This window comes from Pieris napi, chromosome 18, assembly GCF_905475465.1.
Source record: "Pieris napi chromosome 18, ilPieNapi1.2, whole genome shotgun sequence".
Lineage (NCBI taxonomy): Eukaryota > Metazoa > Arthropoda > Insecta > Lepidoptera > Pieridae > Pieris > Pieris napi.
In genome coordinates, this window is record NC_062251.1 from 2,038,575 (window position 1) to 2,055,743 (window position 17,169).

General features: G+C 36.3%; 1 protein-coding gene across 11 annotated transcripts in view; it reads right to left on the bottom strand.

The window, feature by feature from the left end:
- Positions 1 to 17,169, bottom strand: part of LOC125058745 (gastrula zinc finger protein XlCGF26.1-like) — a 28,256-nt gene that overhangs the window by 9,849 nt on the left and 1,238 nt on the right. For 7 of the 11 annotated variants that reach the window (XM_047662890.1, XM_047662892.1, XM_047662895.1 and 4 more), the window contains exons 2-4: positions 16,305 to 16,467; positions 14,059 to 14,175; positions 11,192 to 11,386 (exon numbers count right to left, since the gene is read on the bottom strand). In XM_047662890.1, the coding sequence (XP_047518846.1) occupies positions 11,192 to 11,386; positions 14,059 to 14,175; positions 16,305 to 16,467 (475 nt within the window). Of the gene's footprint in view, positions 1 to 272; positions 1,389 to 1,777; positions 3,047 to 5,831; positions 6,941 to 11,191; positions 11,387 to 14,058; positions 14,176 to 16,304; positions 16,468 to 17,169 lie in introns of those variants that run through there. The other 4 variants (XM_047662897.1, XM_047662894.1, XM_047662891.1 and 1 more) reach the window with 4 other exon arrangements.

A 17,169-nucleotide genomic window follows, 5' to 3' on the forward strand; every position in this document is an offset into this window, starting at 1 on the left:
CTGAATAATATTATTCAGAAAACTTCTATTAATAGAAAAGATTCTATACTTTGCTTTAAAAGCTTTGATTTGCTATTTTAAAAGAGTACCGAGAGTTTTTTACGCCGGCTTTTTCTCTCGGCCTACACCCTCTGTCTTTGCCGATGAATAGGGATGCCTACAAATTCAAATTTAATGACGTGGAATAAGTGATACATGTATCTTATGTTCCATAATAAACATATTTTATTTTATTTTTATTTTATAAAGTTCAATTTTCCTCAAACAATTAATATTTGACGATATTTTGGGATTTTCATAATAATAGCCCATCAAAATACACTACAAAAATTGACGAACTTAGTTCTTGACGTCAGGGTGATGCGTCTTCATATGAGACCTGTAGCTCACTCTCTGATTGAACTTCTTATTACACTGTTTACATTCGAATCGCTTAATTTCATTATGTATCCACATATGCTGGGACAAATTCGCCTTCCGCGGGAATGTTTTCAGACAAACACTGCACTCAAACTGTTTAACCCCAGTATGCGACACTAAATGTTCGTCCAGATAACGTCGACAACTAAACTTCTTACCACAATACGAACAAACAAAACAAAACTCTGAATGGTTAGTCGTAAAATGGTCCCTATACTTGGAGCGGCTGGAAAATGTATCACCGCATTCTGGACAGCGATGCGTCCGCTCGCCCTTCCCATGTTTCTTCACTAAATGCTCTTCTCTCTCAGAATACCGTAAAAAGCGGGTAGTCGTACAGTACATGCAAACGTACGGCCAGCAGTTGACATTCTTTACAACATGCTGCCGTCTTGCCTCCGCTGTTGCAAAAGTCTGCCTACACCGCCTGCACAGACATCCACCAGAATGCGTGAACCGAATGTGCTGCTTCAAAACACTTTGGGTCGTATAGGATTTCCCACACTCCTCGCACGTGTAATTTTGAAAATGGCTGGCCGTGTGTTTACTCAGCTGACGCAAACAGGGAAAATTCTTATCACACATCCCGCATAGCAGTCTATCGTTTATAAACTTGAAGGGTTGTATTCCCACATCTAAGGAATCCATTTTACTATTGTGCTCCTTGATCAAATGCTGAGCCACCTCGATTATCCGCTCAAATGAAGCCTCACATAAGCGGCAGCGTAAAGCGGAACAGTCTGCCTTAATGTAACCCTCGTATTTGTGTGAGAAAGTGCGGACCATGTTCATATCGGAACTGAATGAATGTTCTTCATCCATATGATTGCGAAACTCTGAGGGCTTTGCGAATTCTTCGCAGCAAAATATGCACATGACTTTGTCTTCGGGCAATCGGAATGGATAGGCGGTTGAGTGTTTGACTATTATCTCTGCGTTTTTCTTCGCAGAATTTAAGGATGATTGGTCTAAAACAGACAGAAATGCTTCATTATTTTCTCTTCTTTTACGCTGTCGTATTTGGTATCGTTAGAGTAGTAATTTATCTAATTTTTTTTTATATAATAGGTGGGCAAACGATCCTACGGGACGCCCATAAAGGGCAGTCATCGCAAACCATGGACACTTTTAGTGAGTGCTTAGCCGGCCTTTGAGGGAGGAGTACACTCTAACTTTGAATAGTTTGAGGTCGTATCTCTCACGGAAGACCCCAACCGGGTCGATTCCACAGTTCGCTAGTTCGCAAAAGAAAGAATATATCTTAAGTATTGTATACCGTACTCAACTTGTCGGAATAGGGGACTATCGATTTGTTTCGATTAATTTTAATATTTATGTTGCTGACAGAAACAAAAACTCTTAACAAAGTTATTTATTCACAAATAATTACAATAATTTCTTACAACGTAAATAAACACATTCTTTTAAACGAGAAAACAGTCGATAAGGAAGATTTCGGTTAATTTGTTATTCTACTTTGCACCAAATAATGAGATTATAATATCATCTATGTATACATTTCATACATCACTCTTATCAACACTCAGAAGAATTTTCACATTCTTATTCATCATATCCTGATAATCTTCTATTTCCGGATGATAGGACTTCATATGACTCTTCCACGTGACTCTCTGGTTAAAATGCTTATTGCACAATGTGCAACTGAACCTCTTCAACTCGCTATGAATCCAGAGATGTTGAACTAAATTCTTCTTTCGCGGAAACGCTTTTGAACACACTGGACAAGGGAACAACTTCTCTTTCGTATGAATCACTCTGTGTTCATCCAAATTCTTCTTCGTATCAAACTTGAGACCACAACACGTGCAGACAAATATATCCTCCGTGTGAGACAATCGAAAGTGCGTTCTATATTTCTTCCTATCATCAAAAACGAGTGGACACTCCGGACACACATAGGTCTTCTTCGTCAGACCGTGGACTTGGGTCAAATGCTCCTGTTTGGTCTTCCAATTGAGGAATCTTTCGTTACACAAATTGCACATGTTGGTCCAACACTTCTTCGACGTGTAAACATGTTCTCTTCTCGCTTCTAACGTATCAAAGGTAGTTTTGCATTTCCTACACATTTTATTACCCCCGCTATGTGAGTACGTGATATGATGTTTCAGGGTGGTGATAGTTGAATAGGATTTCCCGCAGGCTTCACATGTGAATTTAGAGAAATGTGATTGTGTGTGTCTGCTCAACTGTCTAAGACATATTGCTTTCGCAGAGCACATCGCGCACTGGAGTTTATCCCCTTCCAGCCTAAATGGCTGAATGCCTAAGTCAAGATTCACATCTATCGGCTTCTGGTGGATATCGTGAAGGTGTCGTGCTATATCTTCAAGTGAATCGAATGCTGTGAAGCAGATCCGACAGCTAAGGTCTGTGATATCAGCTTTGAGAAATCCTTCTGTGACATGTGCGAATGCCATTCGTACTTTGAAGGTGGGATGCTCTTCAACCATGTGCTTTCTATAGCTTGGACCGTCTTGGATGCTCTCACAGCAGTAAACACAGACCATAGCCTCCTCCGGGAGTCTGAACGGGTACGTTGTTGTGTATTTCACCAATAACTCTGCGTTGCGCTTCGCGATGGTATATTCATTGGACACTTCTAGAACAAAAAGAAATGCCGACGGTCATTTAACTGTTCTCTGTCTTCTTCTTCATTTTCTTGTTTAGATCTAAATTTTCATAAACAATGAATTTAGATTAGACATCATAGTTACATGGTATTAAACAATCATGAAACTGCCGAATTTGGTAATGTGTTGTTAAAATATTTTAGTATTCTGAAATCGTGTTATATGATAAGTTATCTTTAAAAGGAAACATGGCCACCCTAAGCAATCCGCGACGATTAGTTGTGGCTGAAGACTACCAATAAGTAGTCTGATATTAAATTATAATATGTGGCTCAAGATATAACGCAAGAACACATCCCCTCACCCCTACCCCCTCACCTCGGAGCTAAATGTTCTAAGAACTTTATTTCTCATTACAAAAAATGTATTTTTTTTACATGAGAAACTTAATATATACGAACGAGATACACATCGCCATCAGCCGTCCTAATTTTAGTCTACTAGGCTCATTCTGATATCGTCGCTGTAGAGTGATAACCTCGTATGCCCAGAGAACCAAACATTAAAGAAAACGAAAAATGTGCTTTTGTCCATAGTTTTAGATGGTAAAAAGGACTTATTTATTTATAACATGAATAAGTTTTTATCTCATCCACAACACGTGCAGACGAAAGATAAAATAAGTCTAAGAATAAAACTAACTTATTTTTTGAGATACGAGGTCTAAGAATAAAACTAACTTATTTTTTGAGATACGAGGTTATCATTCTACAGTGACAATATGTATCTTTAATACCCTTTTCAATTGGTTAAACGCGCTAATATTACGAATTTTAGACGGTAATTGATTAAATAATTGCACACCCTCATACTTAATAGACTTCTTCAAATGATTGGAACGCGGCAATAGTAAGTCAGAAAAGTCAAAATTAGTTTATTTGAGGAATTGTTTTAAGCTACTGAAAATAACAGAAATTTCGTCATGATCGAGAACAATATCGGAATTGAAAAAAATCCAAAATCCACTTTTTATCATATTTGGATACGACATTGACTAAATATTACGGCTACATTAAAAAAATCCATGTATTTTAATTTTCAAATCAGTCGGTAAGGTGACGGATTTGATAGAAACATGTGATTTTCCTTGAAAACTGTGAAATTTAATTACAATAGTTATGACAATAACTAACATGATTATATTATTTCGAAATGGCTGCCCTGTAAAGTTTACTAGTGTAGTATAAAGTATATATTTCGTTATAAGATCAAGTGGCGTGTTAAAAATAATAATGTTATACGCGATCGTAAATGTTTTTGCGTTTGTAAACGCACGGCAGGTAGGTGTTTACAGCATAAATAATAAAACGTCTCATATATTTTAATGACTTGAATTTTTTTTATTGTCAAATCAAATCATACAAGGATTTCAAAATAGTTTCGTTCGTATTAACATATTAGGGAGCGTTCAAGTATTACGTAACGCCTTTTGGGATGGGGGGGGGGTGTCCTTTTGTAAAACGTTACGATGCGGGGTGGGGATTGAATTACGCGTTATTGTTAATATTATTTTCGACTCACACCACATAATAGTAACTAAAGAGACACAAGGTGGTCACGAAACGTTTTACTATATTGAGTACAGTACTATAATAGGGTACTGAAAAACGTTACGGCGAGATACATGGGGGGGGGTCAATAATCTCCAAAAATTGCGTAAAGGTGGGAACTGACCAAAGTTACGAGGTGTAATGTAGCATTCGCATCGAGCGTGTTACGCATCGAGCATGTTACGCTGTGTTCTAAAATCGGCGTAACATGCTCGTCAAAACTCGGTGCTCCGCTTTCGCCGCCGGTGTTCACGAGATGTGATAGTTATAACGTTGATATCTTTAATTCTATTTAATTATTGTTTCATCCAAATTAAGAAGAAGAAAAAATGTTACTGGACATAAAACTTATTTAAAAACACAGGCGTATGAAGTGGTTTGTTATTGATTGCAATATTAAAAACCAAATTATTACTGGACAGTATAAAAACTTTGTACGCAGGTCTCAATTTTGAAGAACTGTTGAATTTAATTGGACCAAAAGTACTTTAAAAAAGACACAATTTATAGAAAATCATAATCATGATCACTCGCGACGTGCGACGCGTAATTACTGAACCGCGTAACAGTCAAAGGATTCGCCAAAAAACCGACAGCCGGGTGGAGCACTCAAAATGAGCAACGAGCGGCTCGTTGCTCGCTGGTTTCCCCGTAAAACGACGTACTGACTGCACGAATGCTCGCTGTGTAACATTACATTACATGTTACATTACACCTCGTAACGTTGGTCAGTTCCCACCTTTACGTAATACTTGAACGCTCCCTTATACAGAAAATTTGTTGAAACAATTAAATTCACAGATCAAGTTCACAGATTGTCTATTCTACCCACAGAATAGATAAAGAGAAACAAAAGACTAATTACCACAAGTACAGACTTTACTAAGTTCATGACGTGATATACTAATAGCAACACCGGTCCCTTCGTTTATTGTATGAAAGTTTGATGTTCTCTCAAAATCCGTAGGGCTGATATCTATCTATCTATATATATAAAAATGAATTGCTGTTCGTTAGTCTCGCTAAAACTCGAGAACGGCTGGACCGATTTGGCTAATTATGATCTTAAAATATTTGTGGAAGATCAGGGAAGGTTTAAACGATGGGAAACGTAAATAATAATTAAAGAAAAATACTAAAAACAACAATTGAATTTCCCAATACAACTGTTCTTAGATGGGAAATTTTAGAAATAAAAAATTGTCACTTGGCTGTCATCTACATATTTGTAGATTCATTCAAAAATATGTGTTTCATAGTATTAGTATGTAGTCTGCTGTATGAGGGCCCTCTTTGGTCTGTTTTAAAAGTTTTGACACATATTTTGGTGAAACAAAGTTCACGGGGTCATCACGTATAATTATATAACATCGCTATTGAAAGTTAATTCTCCAAACATTCCAACCTCGTCTTTTCTCATATTTAGAACCAGAAGTACAGAATACCTCATCAAAAGTTATGTTTACTCAAATGCCGCTGCAATCGCCATCTAGACGTAAACTTCTGTCCGCAATGTTTACACACTACATAATCATTCGAATGGTGTACTTTAAAATGTGCATAATACGCCGACACACTATTGAAAGTCATATTGCAATCGTCACATCTATACGTGCGTTTATTGAGACCGTGCTTTGCCTCCATGTGCTTAACTCTAGCGTTGTGATCCTGAAACCTCTCCTTACATTTAGTACACGTGTATAGCATACACGATTTCTCCGTTCTATGATGCTTATCTTTCGCTTCCATATTGGGAAAGACCTTCCCACAATTTCTGCATGTAATTTCGTACTGCTGATGCTTTAGACGCACGTGTCGTAGGAGACCTGTGGTAGCTACGTAGCTTTTGCCGCAGACGTGACAAACATAGGTTTGGAAGTGGGTTATCGTGTGGCGGTTTAAGTGGAATACAGACGGTAGCGGTTTGAAACATATTGTACACGCTAGTGCACCTTTAAGCAACTTGTATGGCATCACGCCGAGTTTTGCGTTGAATTCTATTCGCTCGCTGTGCGACTCATTCAAATGCCTTGCTACGGTCTCAATATCAGTAAACTTCTCTGAGCAAACACGGCATTGCAGGTCTGTGATATCGGCTTTGATGAACTCGGACTTGGGTAGGTTGTAGAAAGCTACTTTCGAGCTGAACGTATGGTGTTCTACGCTCATGTGTGAGCGGAATTCGTCAGGATCCTCGAACAAATCCTGGCAATAAACGCATAGTACGCACCTATCGTTAACGCGAAATGGGTTAGCCGTTGTGTGTCGCATAATTATTTCCGCGTTTTTCCGTACAGGGTCCTCTGTTTCAGCTAAAACAGAAAAAGACCAGCTGTACTTATACGGTAACTTAGCAACGGAAAACTATTAAAATATTCTAACGATTTTTGGAGCGTGGTACAAAACATCGTGTGATACCTATTACTAAAGGTATATAATCGAGTACGCACTCCACTGTCATTTCTGTCAATGTTCAAGTACCAAATGACTAGATAAGGTTAAGAAGTTTTCGATATTTCATAAAAGTTCAGTCACCACGTCCAATAGCAATTCATAGTTACCAAAATTCTCATGTACGAGACCTCGTACACAAAAATTCTGGCAATCAGTATTGTTTTGGCCATGGTAACTGGTAGTTCAAAGTACGTCGCAATTGCAACGATCATATAAGTTATGTATTCAAGTTAAGTTCAATACCTGTGCATAAAAACACTCAGAGTGAAATGAAGTTTTTGAAGTAATTTAAAAAATTAAAAATTCTAATTATTTTAAATCAGAACCTAATTTCAAAAACAATAGAATTCTCAATTGATTTCGGCCATGTTTCTTTGCGTCTGAATAGAAGATTTTCGATACCTTCCAATCCGAAACAAGATTACATCGAACTCCCATTCTCTATTAACAACTAGTAAATACTCAGAGTTAGAATATGGTTTATTGAATCGAAATTGGTTTACTAATCAAAACTTCATTTCGCTCTTTCCAAAAAAACCAAGTCCGTTGGACGACCGATACTTGATAAACCAATTAACGCCGGCTCAATTAATAGTTTACAAATAAGTTTCGTCCAATTAACTTCAAATCAAAAACAGTATGGACACGTTTTGATGAAATTTCATATAGTTTTCTTTAAGACATTGCTTTCATGGATTAATAACTTATTTGTACATTCATAGCCACTAAGAAAACTACTTCTCGTGCTTCACTTAAAAATTCTGGCACGAATTTCCATGACGGAACATTTTTGACGTGACAACGTCTTATAATTCGATGGAGCCGGCTGCACGCACGAAAAAACATGACTCATGCGGCGTTACCTCGCTCTGAGGCGTTCCATTTAAAATTGTATTTATGCGTACAAATAAATGTAACTTGATCAATTCAATTGTGATTTCCGTTTACCTCCTCTATATCCATACAAAATATCTATCAAACAAATAAAATTAAAATTTTCTTTTGAAAAATGCAACCGTTCCATCAGTATTTTCTTATGACGTTGTCACGTTCAACTATCGTCAGTAAACAAACTTTACAGACAACCGATTTTTAATATGTCCAAAAAGGACATTACACCTACTTCTACACAAACATCTTAAAGAACTGTATTCAAACTAAAAATTCCATAATACAGGAATTTTATCCAAACTTAAAACTAAAAAACGTGTCCATACTAAACACACAAAAATTTTCATGTTTTCTGCTGGTAGCTTGTTCGTATTAAAATTCGAAGTCATTCAAAATTGCCACATTAAAAAAAAGGCAAAGTTTTTTTAAATGTTTCTTGATGAGTTGGAGCGTAGGCGAGAACAATGCCCAGACAGCCCATAGGCAATGATAGGGCGGTAAAGCGGCTTTTCTGGCTGTGTAGCCGGAGACCAGAAGGGCGGCCTTGGTACCGCTGGTTCAACAGAGTGGGGGAGTTGCTGCAGCTGAAATCCAGCAATTGGCGCTGGAAGATTCTTATTTCGGAAGCCAAGACACAGAGCCAGCCGAGAGTGAGTATGAGATCTTGATGCAGTTAAATTCTGAGGCGAATATGAAACGCTCCCAAGGGCTAATAGAATTGGCTATGCATAGGAGACAAAGAGTGATAATTTAAATAAAAAAAAGGAATTATGTTGCTTGCCAATACTTGCAATATCCAATACACTTTCGCAATATTTTCACTCCAGGCGAATATAGGATAGGGAAATTCTAAGCACGAACTTTACGTCACGTTACTTCCAGTTGACAAAAAGTATCTTAGCAAGTGAATTTCAGGTAAATCAAGTCATTTTAACGATCAGCAAGTGAATTTGACGTTTAGCAAGTAAATTTGACGTTCAGCAAGTGAACTTGACGTTCAGCAAGTCAACTTGACGTTTAGCAGGTGAATTTGACGTTTAGCAAGTGAATTTGATGTTCAGCAAGTGAACTTGACGTTCAGCAAGTCAACTTGACGTTTAGCAGGTGAATTTGACGTTTAGCAAGTAAATTTGACGTTCAGCAAGTGAACTTGACGTTCAGCAAGTCAACTTGACGTTTAGCAAGTGAATTTGACGTTCAGCAAGTGAACTTGACGTTCAGCAAGTCAACTTGACGTTCAGCAAGTAAATTTGACGTTCAGCAAGTCAACTTGACGTTTAGCAAGTGAATTTGACGTTTAGCAAGTAAATTTGACGTTCAGCAAGTGAACTTGACGTTCAGCAAGTCAACTTGACGTTTAGCAGGTGAATTTGACGTTTAGCAAGTGAATTTGATGTTCAGCAAGTAGTTTGACGTTTAGCAAGTCAATTTCACGTTTAGCAAGTCAATTTGACGTTTAACTTACAAAAACCAAGGATTTTTAAGACTTATACCAATTGAAAGTGAATTTAAATTAAAGATTTCTTACAAAGTATATCTTACAATACAGTCAAAATTTATTAGTTTAGTTAGGGTCCTTCAAGAAAAGAGCTCACGAATTCTAGCAATGTCATTCAAACATTAGATGAGCCTCCTGCCCATTTGCCCCCTGTTCAATAGATGTTCAATGTTCGAGCCGGACTCTTCATATGACGTATTAAATCATTACCATTACCAGCAGATAACATGACAATAAAATAGTCGGCGTTGCTGGCTGTTCTGAATTTATCGTATGAATTTAGCTGTTCTGAATTTAGCGTTGAAACATTTTTGTCTTTTTACTTATAGACCTTGCAATGCTATTACATAACTTAAAACCTTTTAAGTAATTATTTTAAGTCTGGGCCTCAGATTTCTGTATCTGTTTCATGATATGTAAAGGCAAGTAGGTGATCAGCCTACTGTGATACACACCGTCGACTTTTTAGCTCTAAAACAAGCCGGTTTCCTCACGAAGTTTTCCTTTATGCAAGCGAATGTTAAACGCATATAGAAAGTCCATTGGTACACAGCTGGGGATCGAACCTACAACCTCAGATGGTCGCACGCTGAAGCCACTAGACCAACCCTGTCGTCCCATCATTAACCCAAGTTTAACAGTTACCAAAACTCCATACTAAGAAATGCATCTAATAAATTTAGGCGCACAATACCAGTGCAGACTGCGATAATTTGCAATTGTAAGTGCCTTATAATTATTACTTATACTCTGATTTTTCATTCTGTAGAAGTCTGACATTTCATAAGTGTTGCTACTAAAAAAGTTCTCCACCGAAAAAGGGACAAATTTGACCCATTTGAGAGCAATAAAAAATAAAAAAATTGCTACGTATTTTTTGTTTTACCTACAAAAGGTAAATCTAAATATTTACTTACTCAAGTGACTTAATACACAAAAAAACAATATTTCAATATCACGAACAACATATCGAATTAACTTTAATTACTTTATTTTATTCTTTAGCTGGCAACACTCAATTCCATGTTTAGTAAACATTTAAAAAAAATGTTATCTTTAAATGTGCGTTTTTTACTGTTAGTGACAAAAAGGAACGTAATTATCACTCGCCGTAAACACTTTTAATGTGGAGCACCGCATTTAATAAAATAGCTACATTCGCTAACAAATAAAATGTATGTATAGACTCAGATGTTCAGACTCGAATTGGAATTGAAAAATCTGCCCGGCCAAAACGGTTTGTCATCTCTGACATGTCAAAAAATGATAGTTGTCAGCTGTTACTTAAGATGTCATATGGAACATGGTGTAATGGTGTAATGGTTGCAGCTCCTTACAAACGTAAAACAAAAAACTTGGCGATTAAAAAGAGTGGCGGAGAGATTATTGCCAGTTCTTCTATTCCGTGCTACGCCCTTGATTTGAGTAGGAGTAAATGTAAAATTAGAAGCATTTAATGTATATTTCTTTTTTGACGTTCATAAGTGTACCTATTACTTACATGAATAAACGATTTTTGACTTAGACTTTGACAGAATTCTACGGAATTAAAAATCAGAGTATAGGGACTTCTAAAACTGATACGAATTACATTTTTTTTTACAAAACTTGGCTTCCTTTTAAACCACACTAAATATGCTAATTCAATATAATTTTCATCATATCAAAATTTCACAACAACCAGCCCTACCAACACGATAGAAAACAATTGAAAACCTACCTTTTTTCTTCTTCTCTGGTTTAGCTTTGCTCACGGACGGCTTTGCCTCTTTAACTTTCGCCTTTTTAGGTGTTGCTTTTGGTTTAGTCGTTGATTTTCGCTTTTCCGCTTTCGCATTGTCTATTAAATCCGTCACATCTACACTCTCCTTTTTCGGAACTTTAGATGCTAAATTCATTAGGGGCTCATCGTCAACTGGAAAAGAATACTGCAATTTTAACTTTATAAAGGCGAAATCTCAAATAATATTTTTTTTTTATATTTCTGAGGCGAAAGCATTCGATGAAAGAGAAATGACATTTAGTTCAAAGGATTCCTTGCGTCATGAGCTTGTCCATTTGACATGTGAACTAGACTTGACATAATAAATTGTACATAACTTATTATAATTAAATTACTGTTCCACAATACTTTCTAAAGGGACAGGTTAAGGGGCTATTCAAGTATTACGTAAGCAATTTGCTGCAATTTATCCCCCCTCCTTCCTCTCGGCGCCACACCACACCGTAACCGCATCGTGTAGCCTCGCTCTTTCTATGTGCGCAACTAACACTTTTAATATTATTATTATTATTAAGTAACTTTTAATAAACTAGCTGGCTAATGTTTAGGCCATTCGCACGATAGAGTGGCAGAAACAAAAAAAGGAAGAAACATCTGAAATAAAAAATATTTCTTAAAAAATTAAATGTTTTCTACATTTGTACTTTTATATGTATGTTTGTAATGTTTTAACACAATACTGGACCGATTTCAAACATTCTTTCACCATTAGAAAGCTGCATCTTCACTGACTGACATAGGCTATTTACGATCCTAACAAAAATGCAATAATATAACCCATGGTGTGAAAAAATTATCCATGAAAAATCTGTCATCGCGTGCGCTGTGGAAACTATTGATGATAGAACAAAAAATGGCGTCTAGAACGAATCAATATCAACAAAAATATTTTTTTACCCATGGGCGGACCCAAGAAGCCTAAAGTGCTTACGTAATACTTGAACGGCCCCATGTGCGTTTGAATTAATTAGACAACGCAATGCAGTAATACCAACCAGGCTCCAGAAGATAAACCACTCCTTATATTGGAAATTGTATTCGTTTTTACAACAAACTCCCAAGCGAAATTAGAGAATCACTAAATAAATTCAAAGCCCTTGTTAAACGTTAAATCAATAAAACTTTTTATAAATTTGACGAATACTCAAATGATCCTAATCCTTGGCATTGATTTGCTTCAGTTCAAACAATTTGCATGACTCAAAACTTAGCGATTAAAAAGAGTGCCGGAAAGTTTCTTGCCAGTTCTTGCTGTTGTTCTTGCCCGCTCTACGCCCTTGACTTGCGAACTGGTAGTAAGGTAAGTTGGGGCAAGATGAAAAATGGGTAAGACAAAAAATCGTCTATAACACCAATTTTCACGTATTTATTTAAGTGCTGGTATATCTGCTATACCCCGTTGGGGTAAGTTCAAATAATTTGTTTGACTTAAAACTTGGTGATTAAAAAGAGTGGCGGAAAGTTACCTTGACTTGCGAGCTTGTGGTAAATGCAAATTTACAATTAATTTAACTTCTTTTTGACGTTCATAAGTGTACTTGTTTACCTATCTATATGAATAAAGATATTTTGGGTTTGAGTTCATCGCCTATTAATCCAAAATCGACATAAATTTTTCGACTGTCGAATTATAATGACTTGTCAATAACATACACTGAAAGGTCATCAAATGATCGCATTTGGAGAAAATAAATCCATTAAAACATAATGGAAAATGTACTAAATACTCAATGGTCTAGGCTCCGAATATGATTTTGTCCCATTCGGTGTCGAGGCCCTTGGTCCGTGGGGTCCTAGCGCTTTAATGGCTTTTTAAAGAAATTTCAAAAAGGTTAGTCGACATCACAGGAGACCGAAGAGCTGGCAGCTACCTCGGACAAAGAATTAGTCTAGCAATTCAAAGGGGGAACGCTGCCAGTATCTTCGGAACCTTGCCTAAAGGGACTCCTTTTAATAATTTATTTTAGTAACTATATTATATTTTTTAAGTTTATTAAGCATTACTTTTATATTCTGTAATTTGGTTGCTCTAAAAGTAAAATTTTATTAACCTTAAATTTTTTTTAAATCAATAACGCCTAGAAATATCAGAATATGTGTTGGTACGCTACCAATTTTAAGTTTCCAATGTTATCACGTAAGGCCCATTTATTTGTAATTAGACAGTAGTTTAGCACTTAACCAAGTCAACGTCTCAATATAAATAGAAAAGTCCATTGTTGCCCAGCCGTGATTCAAACCTACGACCTCAGGGTTGAGGGGTTCACCCACAAGACACCAGCCTACACTGCTTTGGAGTACTATATATATACTTGAAACTACACTGAGAATTTTCCTACCCCTGAAGTACACCAACGGACTTTTCTGTATGTGTGCGTAACTCGCTCGTACGGTTAAAAACATTCATGCCTTAGGCCCAACGTCATGTCAGGCACAGGAGGCCGAACCCCTATTATCCTATATATTCTAAGTGTAGTTGTAGCACCACTGGTTTGTTTTTTCTTCACTGCATATGACATCCGATTCAAAATTATCATTAAAACTGATACAAATTTGACTTGTTAAAGCATTAACATAGATTTAACGTGTTAAGTTTAATTAATACATTTGTAATTACATTGCATTACCAAATTTAATTGTATTACCAATTTAATTGTATTACCAATTTAATTGTATTACCAACTCAATTGTATTACCAATTTAATTGTATTACCAATTTAATTGTATTACCAACTCAATTGTATTACCAATTTAATTGTATTACCAATTCAATTTTATTACCACAAATAAAATAACCCACTTACGATCATCATCGTCATCATCAAGTAATTCCGTATCACCAAAGTCATCATCATCGCTCAACGGTTTCTCAACTTTGACGGTTACAGTTTTGACTTCCTTCTCAGGCAGCTCCACTGGAACTAAAAACATAGCTTTATTAATATGTTTATAAACAATGTTGCCAACTTGAGATCAAGTTGAGAACAGCTTCATTTATTGACTTGACGACTCATTGGTCTAGTGGTTAGTACCCCTGACTGCGAATCCATGGGTCCCGGGTTCGATCCCCGGCTGAGACGAACATCAATGTGATGACCATTTGGTGTTGTACTTAGGTCTTGGGTGTTTAAATATGTATTTATATGTCTATCTATCTATAATATGTATGTATATCCGTTGCCTAGTACCCATAACACAAGCTTCACCAGCTTAGCATGGCACTAGGTCAATTGGTGTGAATTGTCTTTAAAAAAAATATATATATATTAATTACAAGGTTCAGGATGTAATACCGTTGTTTTATTTATTAGCCAGCGTACCCCTACTTCCCCACTTTTGTTCTAGGTACATGGCCTTCACATATAATTATCAAATCAATGTATAAAAAATATTGTAAAAACTATTTTAAAACAGTAAGTATGGAGTTTCTTGCCCATTCTTCTCCATATGACCTTTTAGAAGGGGCAAATAGAGTCTTAGTTTTTTTTTTAATTTTTATCTTGTAATTTCAAAAAAATAAAAAATCAAATTTTTGTTCAAGTATTACGTCACGCAATTTTTGACACCCTCCTCCCTCCCCCCATGTAACGCGCCGTAACGTTTTTCTGTACCCAAGTATAGTAAAACGTTTCGTGACCACCTAGTGACTCTTTATACCTAAAAGTTACCATTGTGTGGTATAAAAGTACTGGAAAGTCGAAAATAATACTAACAATAACGCGTAATTCTTGGAATTGATTTGCTCGATTTCAAACAATTATGAATAATAATACGTTAAATTGTAAGCAGTTCGTTGAGGTTCACAATCTTTCGACATTTATAATCTCGCGAGATAGATTACAATCTAACGGTGTTTACAATTTTACGGTGACATATACACCACGGAGAGTGTCCGGAAGAATTGTTTGGGTTGATCCTCCTTTTCAACACCGTACGACTTCTAAATTTCACCAACATCATCTTGATGGTTGGAGGTCTTCCACGGTCCGTTTCACAAGGCATTTTCTTTTGCGAACTAGCGAACTGTGGAATCGACTCCCGGTGGGGGTCTTCCCTCAGAGATACGACCTCCAAATGTTTAAAAAGCGAGTGTACTCCTCCCTCAAAGGCCGGCAACGCACCCACTAAAAATGGGTGTCTATGAGCTGCGAAGACTGCCCTTTTTGGTCGTCCCGCAAGCTCGTTTGCCCCCCTATTATATAAAAAAATAAAAAAAAACTACTAGCGGACCCGACAGACGTTTTCCTGCATGATATTTCAAGCGATTAGGATATTAAACAAAGTTTGAAAGTACCGACTTTTATTATTATATAAAATAAAAAAAACTACTAGCGGACCCGACAGACGCTTTCCTGCATGATATTTCAAGCAATTAGGATATTAAACAAAGTTTGAAAGTACCGACTGCAGCCCCATCTGCCAAGCTGATTTGTGAATCTAATCCATTCAGGGCTCCACACAAACGCATACAAAAAAAAACATTCATATCGGTCGAGCCGTCTCAGAGGAGTTCAGTGACATACACGTACAGTAGAATTATATATATATGTACGCTATCCTATCTTTTAAGTTAGATCAAACAGCACACGGTGTGCAAATTTGATTGAAATTGGTTAAGTAGTTTAGGAGTGCATAGGGGACAAACAACGTAACTTATACAACGTGATTTATATATATTAAGATATCCATCACTATGAAATTAAATTTATTTTAGCTCTCAATTAAGTGATTGAAATACTATAATTTGTGATCTTATTTGGATATATTCAGTCAGTAACAATCTAAAGAGCTAATCGATAGATTCTAATTGATAGTTAATGTGATAAATTTAAGTGAAACTACACAATCTTTCTAAAAAGTTATAAGGAATTTACTTGTATCTGAAAACAGAGTGCCTCGGATGAGTATATAGGGATATTGGCTTTGTTTTGTCTGTTATTGTACTTTTGTGGCACATCCTCATCTCCACACACATCAACCAAATCAATCTTTGAAACACAAAAAATTTGATGCACCGATCAAAACAATCAAGACTTATTATATCACTTACTTTCAATATCAACAGTTGTACGAGGGTTCAGGTATTCCATAAAAGTCTGTTCACATTCCTTAATCTGTCGCTTAAAGTCGGTGGCATCCCGTAGCCTGGAGATGCATGGTTCACAGATCAAACGACTCTGACTGTTCGGCCCACCAGTCGGTGCATATTGAATCTGAAATAGTATTACCTTATAAACACTGTTCTTTACTTTATGTTTAACTCAAGTTACATTAACTTTCCTTTTGAAAAGGCACAAAAGAATTATGATTTATCCTTTGGTCATGGGTTTTTTAAATAATTAGATGTTATCAAGATTAACACTGTCATATTAAGTTTATTTTGTATAAAAAACAAATATAAATAAATTGTTTATAGCAGTGATTCCTAAAGTTGTCTATATCGACCCCTAGGGGTCTATGACAACCTAAAAGGGGTCTACGTCAGCAAAAAAAAATTTGGGGGTCCATGAAATGAGAATCTTGAGATCCACTATCGTGGACCCCCAGATAGAGGATCTCAACACATACACTGATAGTACCTATTTACTTACATCATACTATCTTATAATATCTAAACATATACATTTCAAACCAACAGATACAAAATTTTATTTTGAGTAGTTTTAATTTAAATTCAATTAATAAATGTATAAATTAACATGTGTTATTACTTTAAGTTTTTAACACTAAACTTCACTACAGTTAGAAATTTACAGGAAATCAATATCAGGTAAGTAGGGGGTCTACCCAACACGAAAAAACATGGCAAGGGGTCTACAACACAAAAAAGTTTGGGGAACTCTGGTTTATAGTGTAAAATGGAGTCCTAGGGAAATGCTCTAGCTTTAGAATTTTCTTTGCAGATAAGTCGGTAT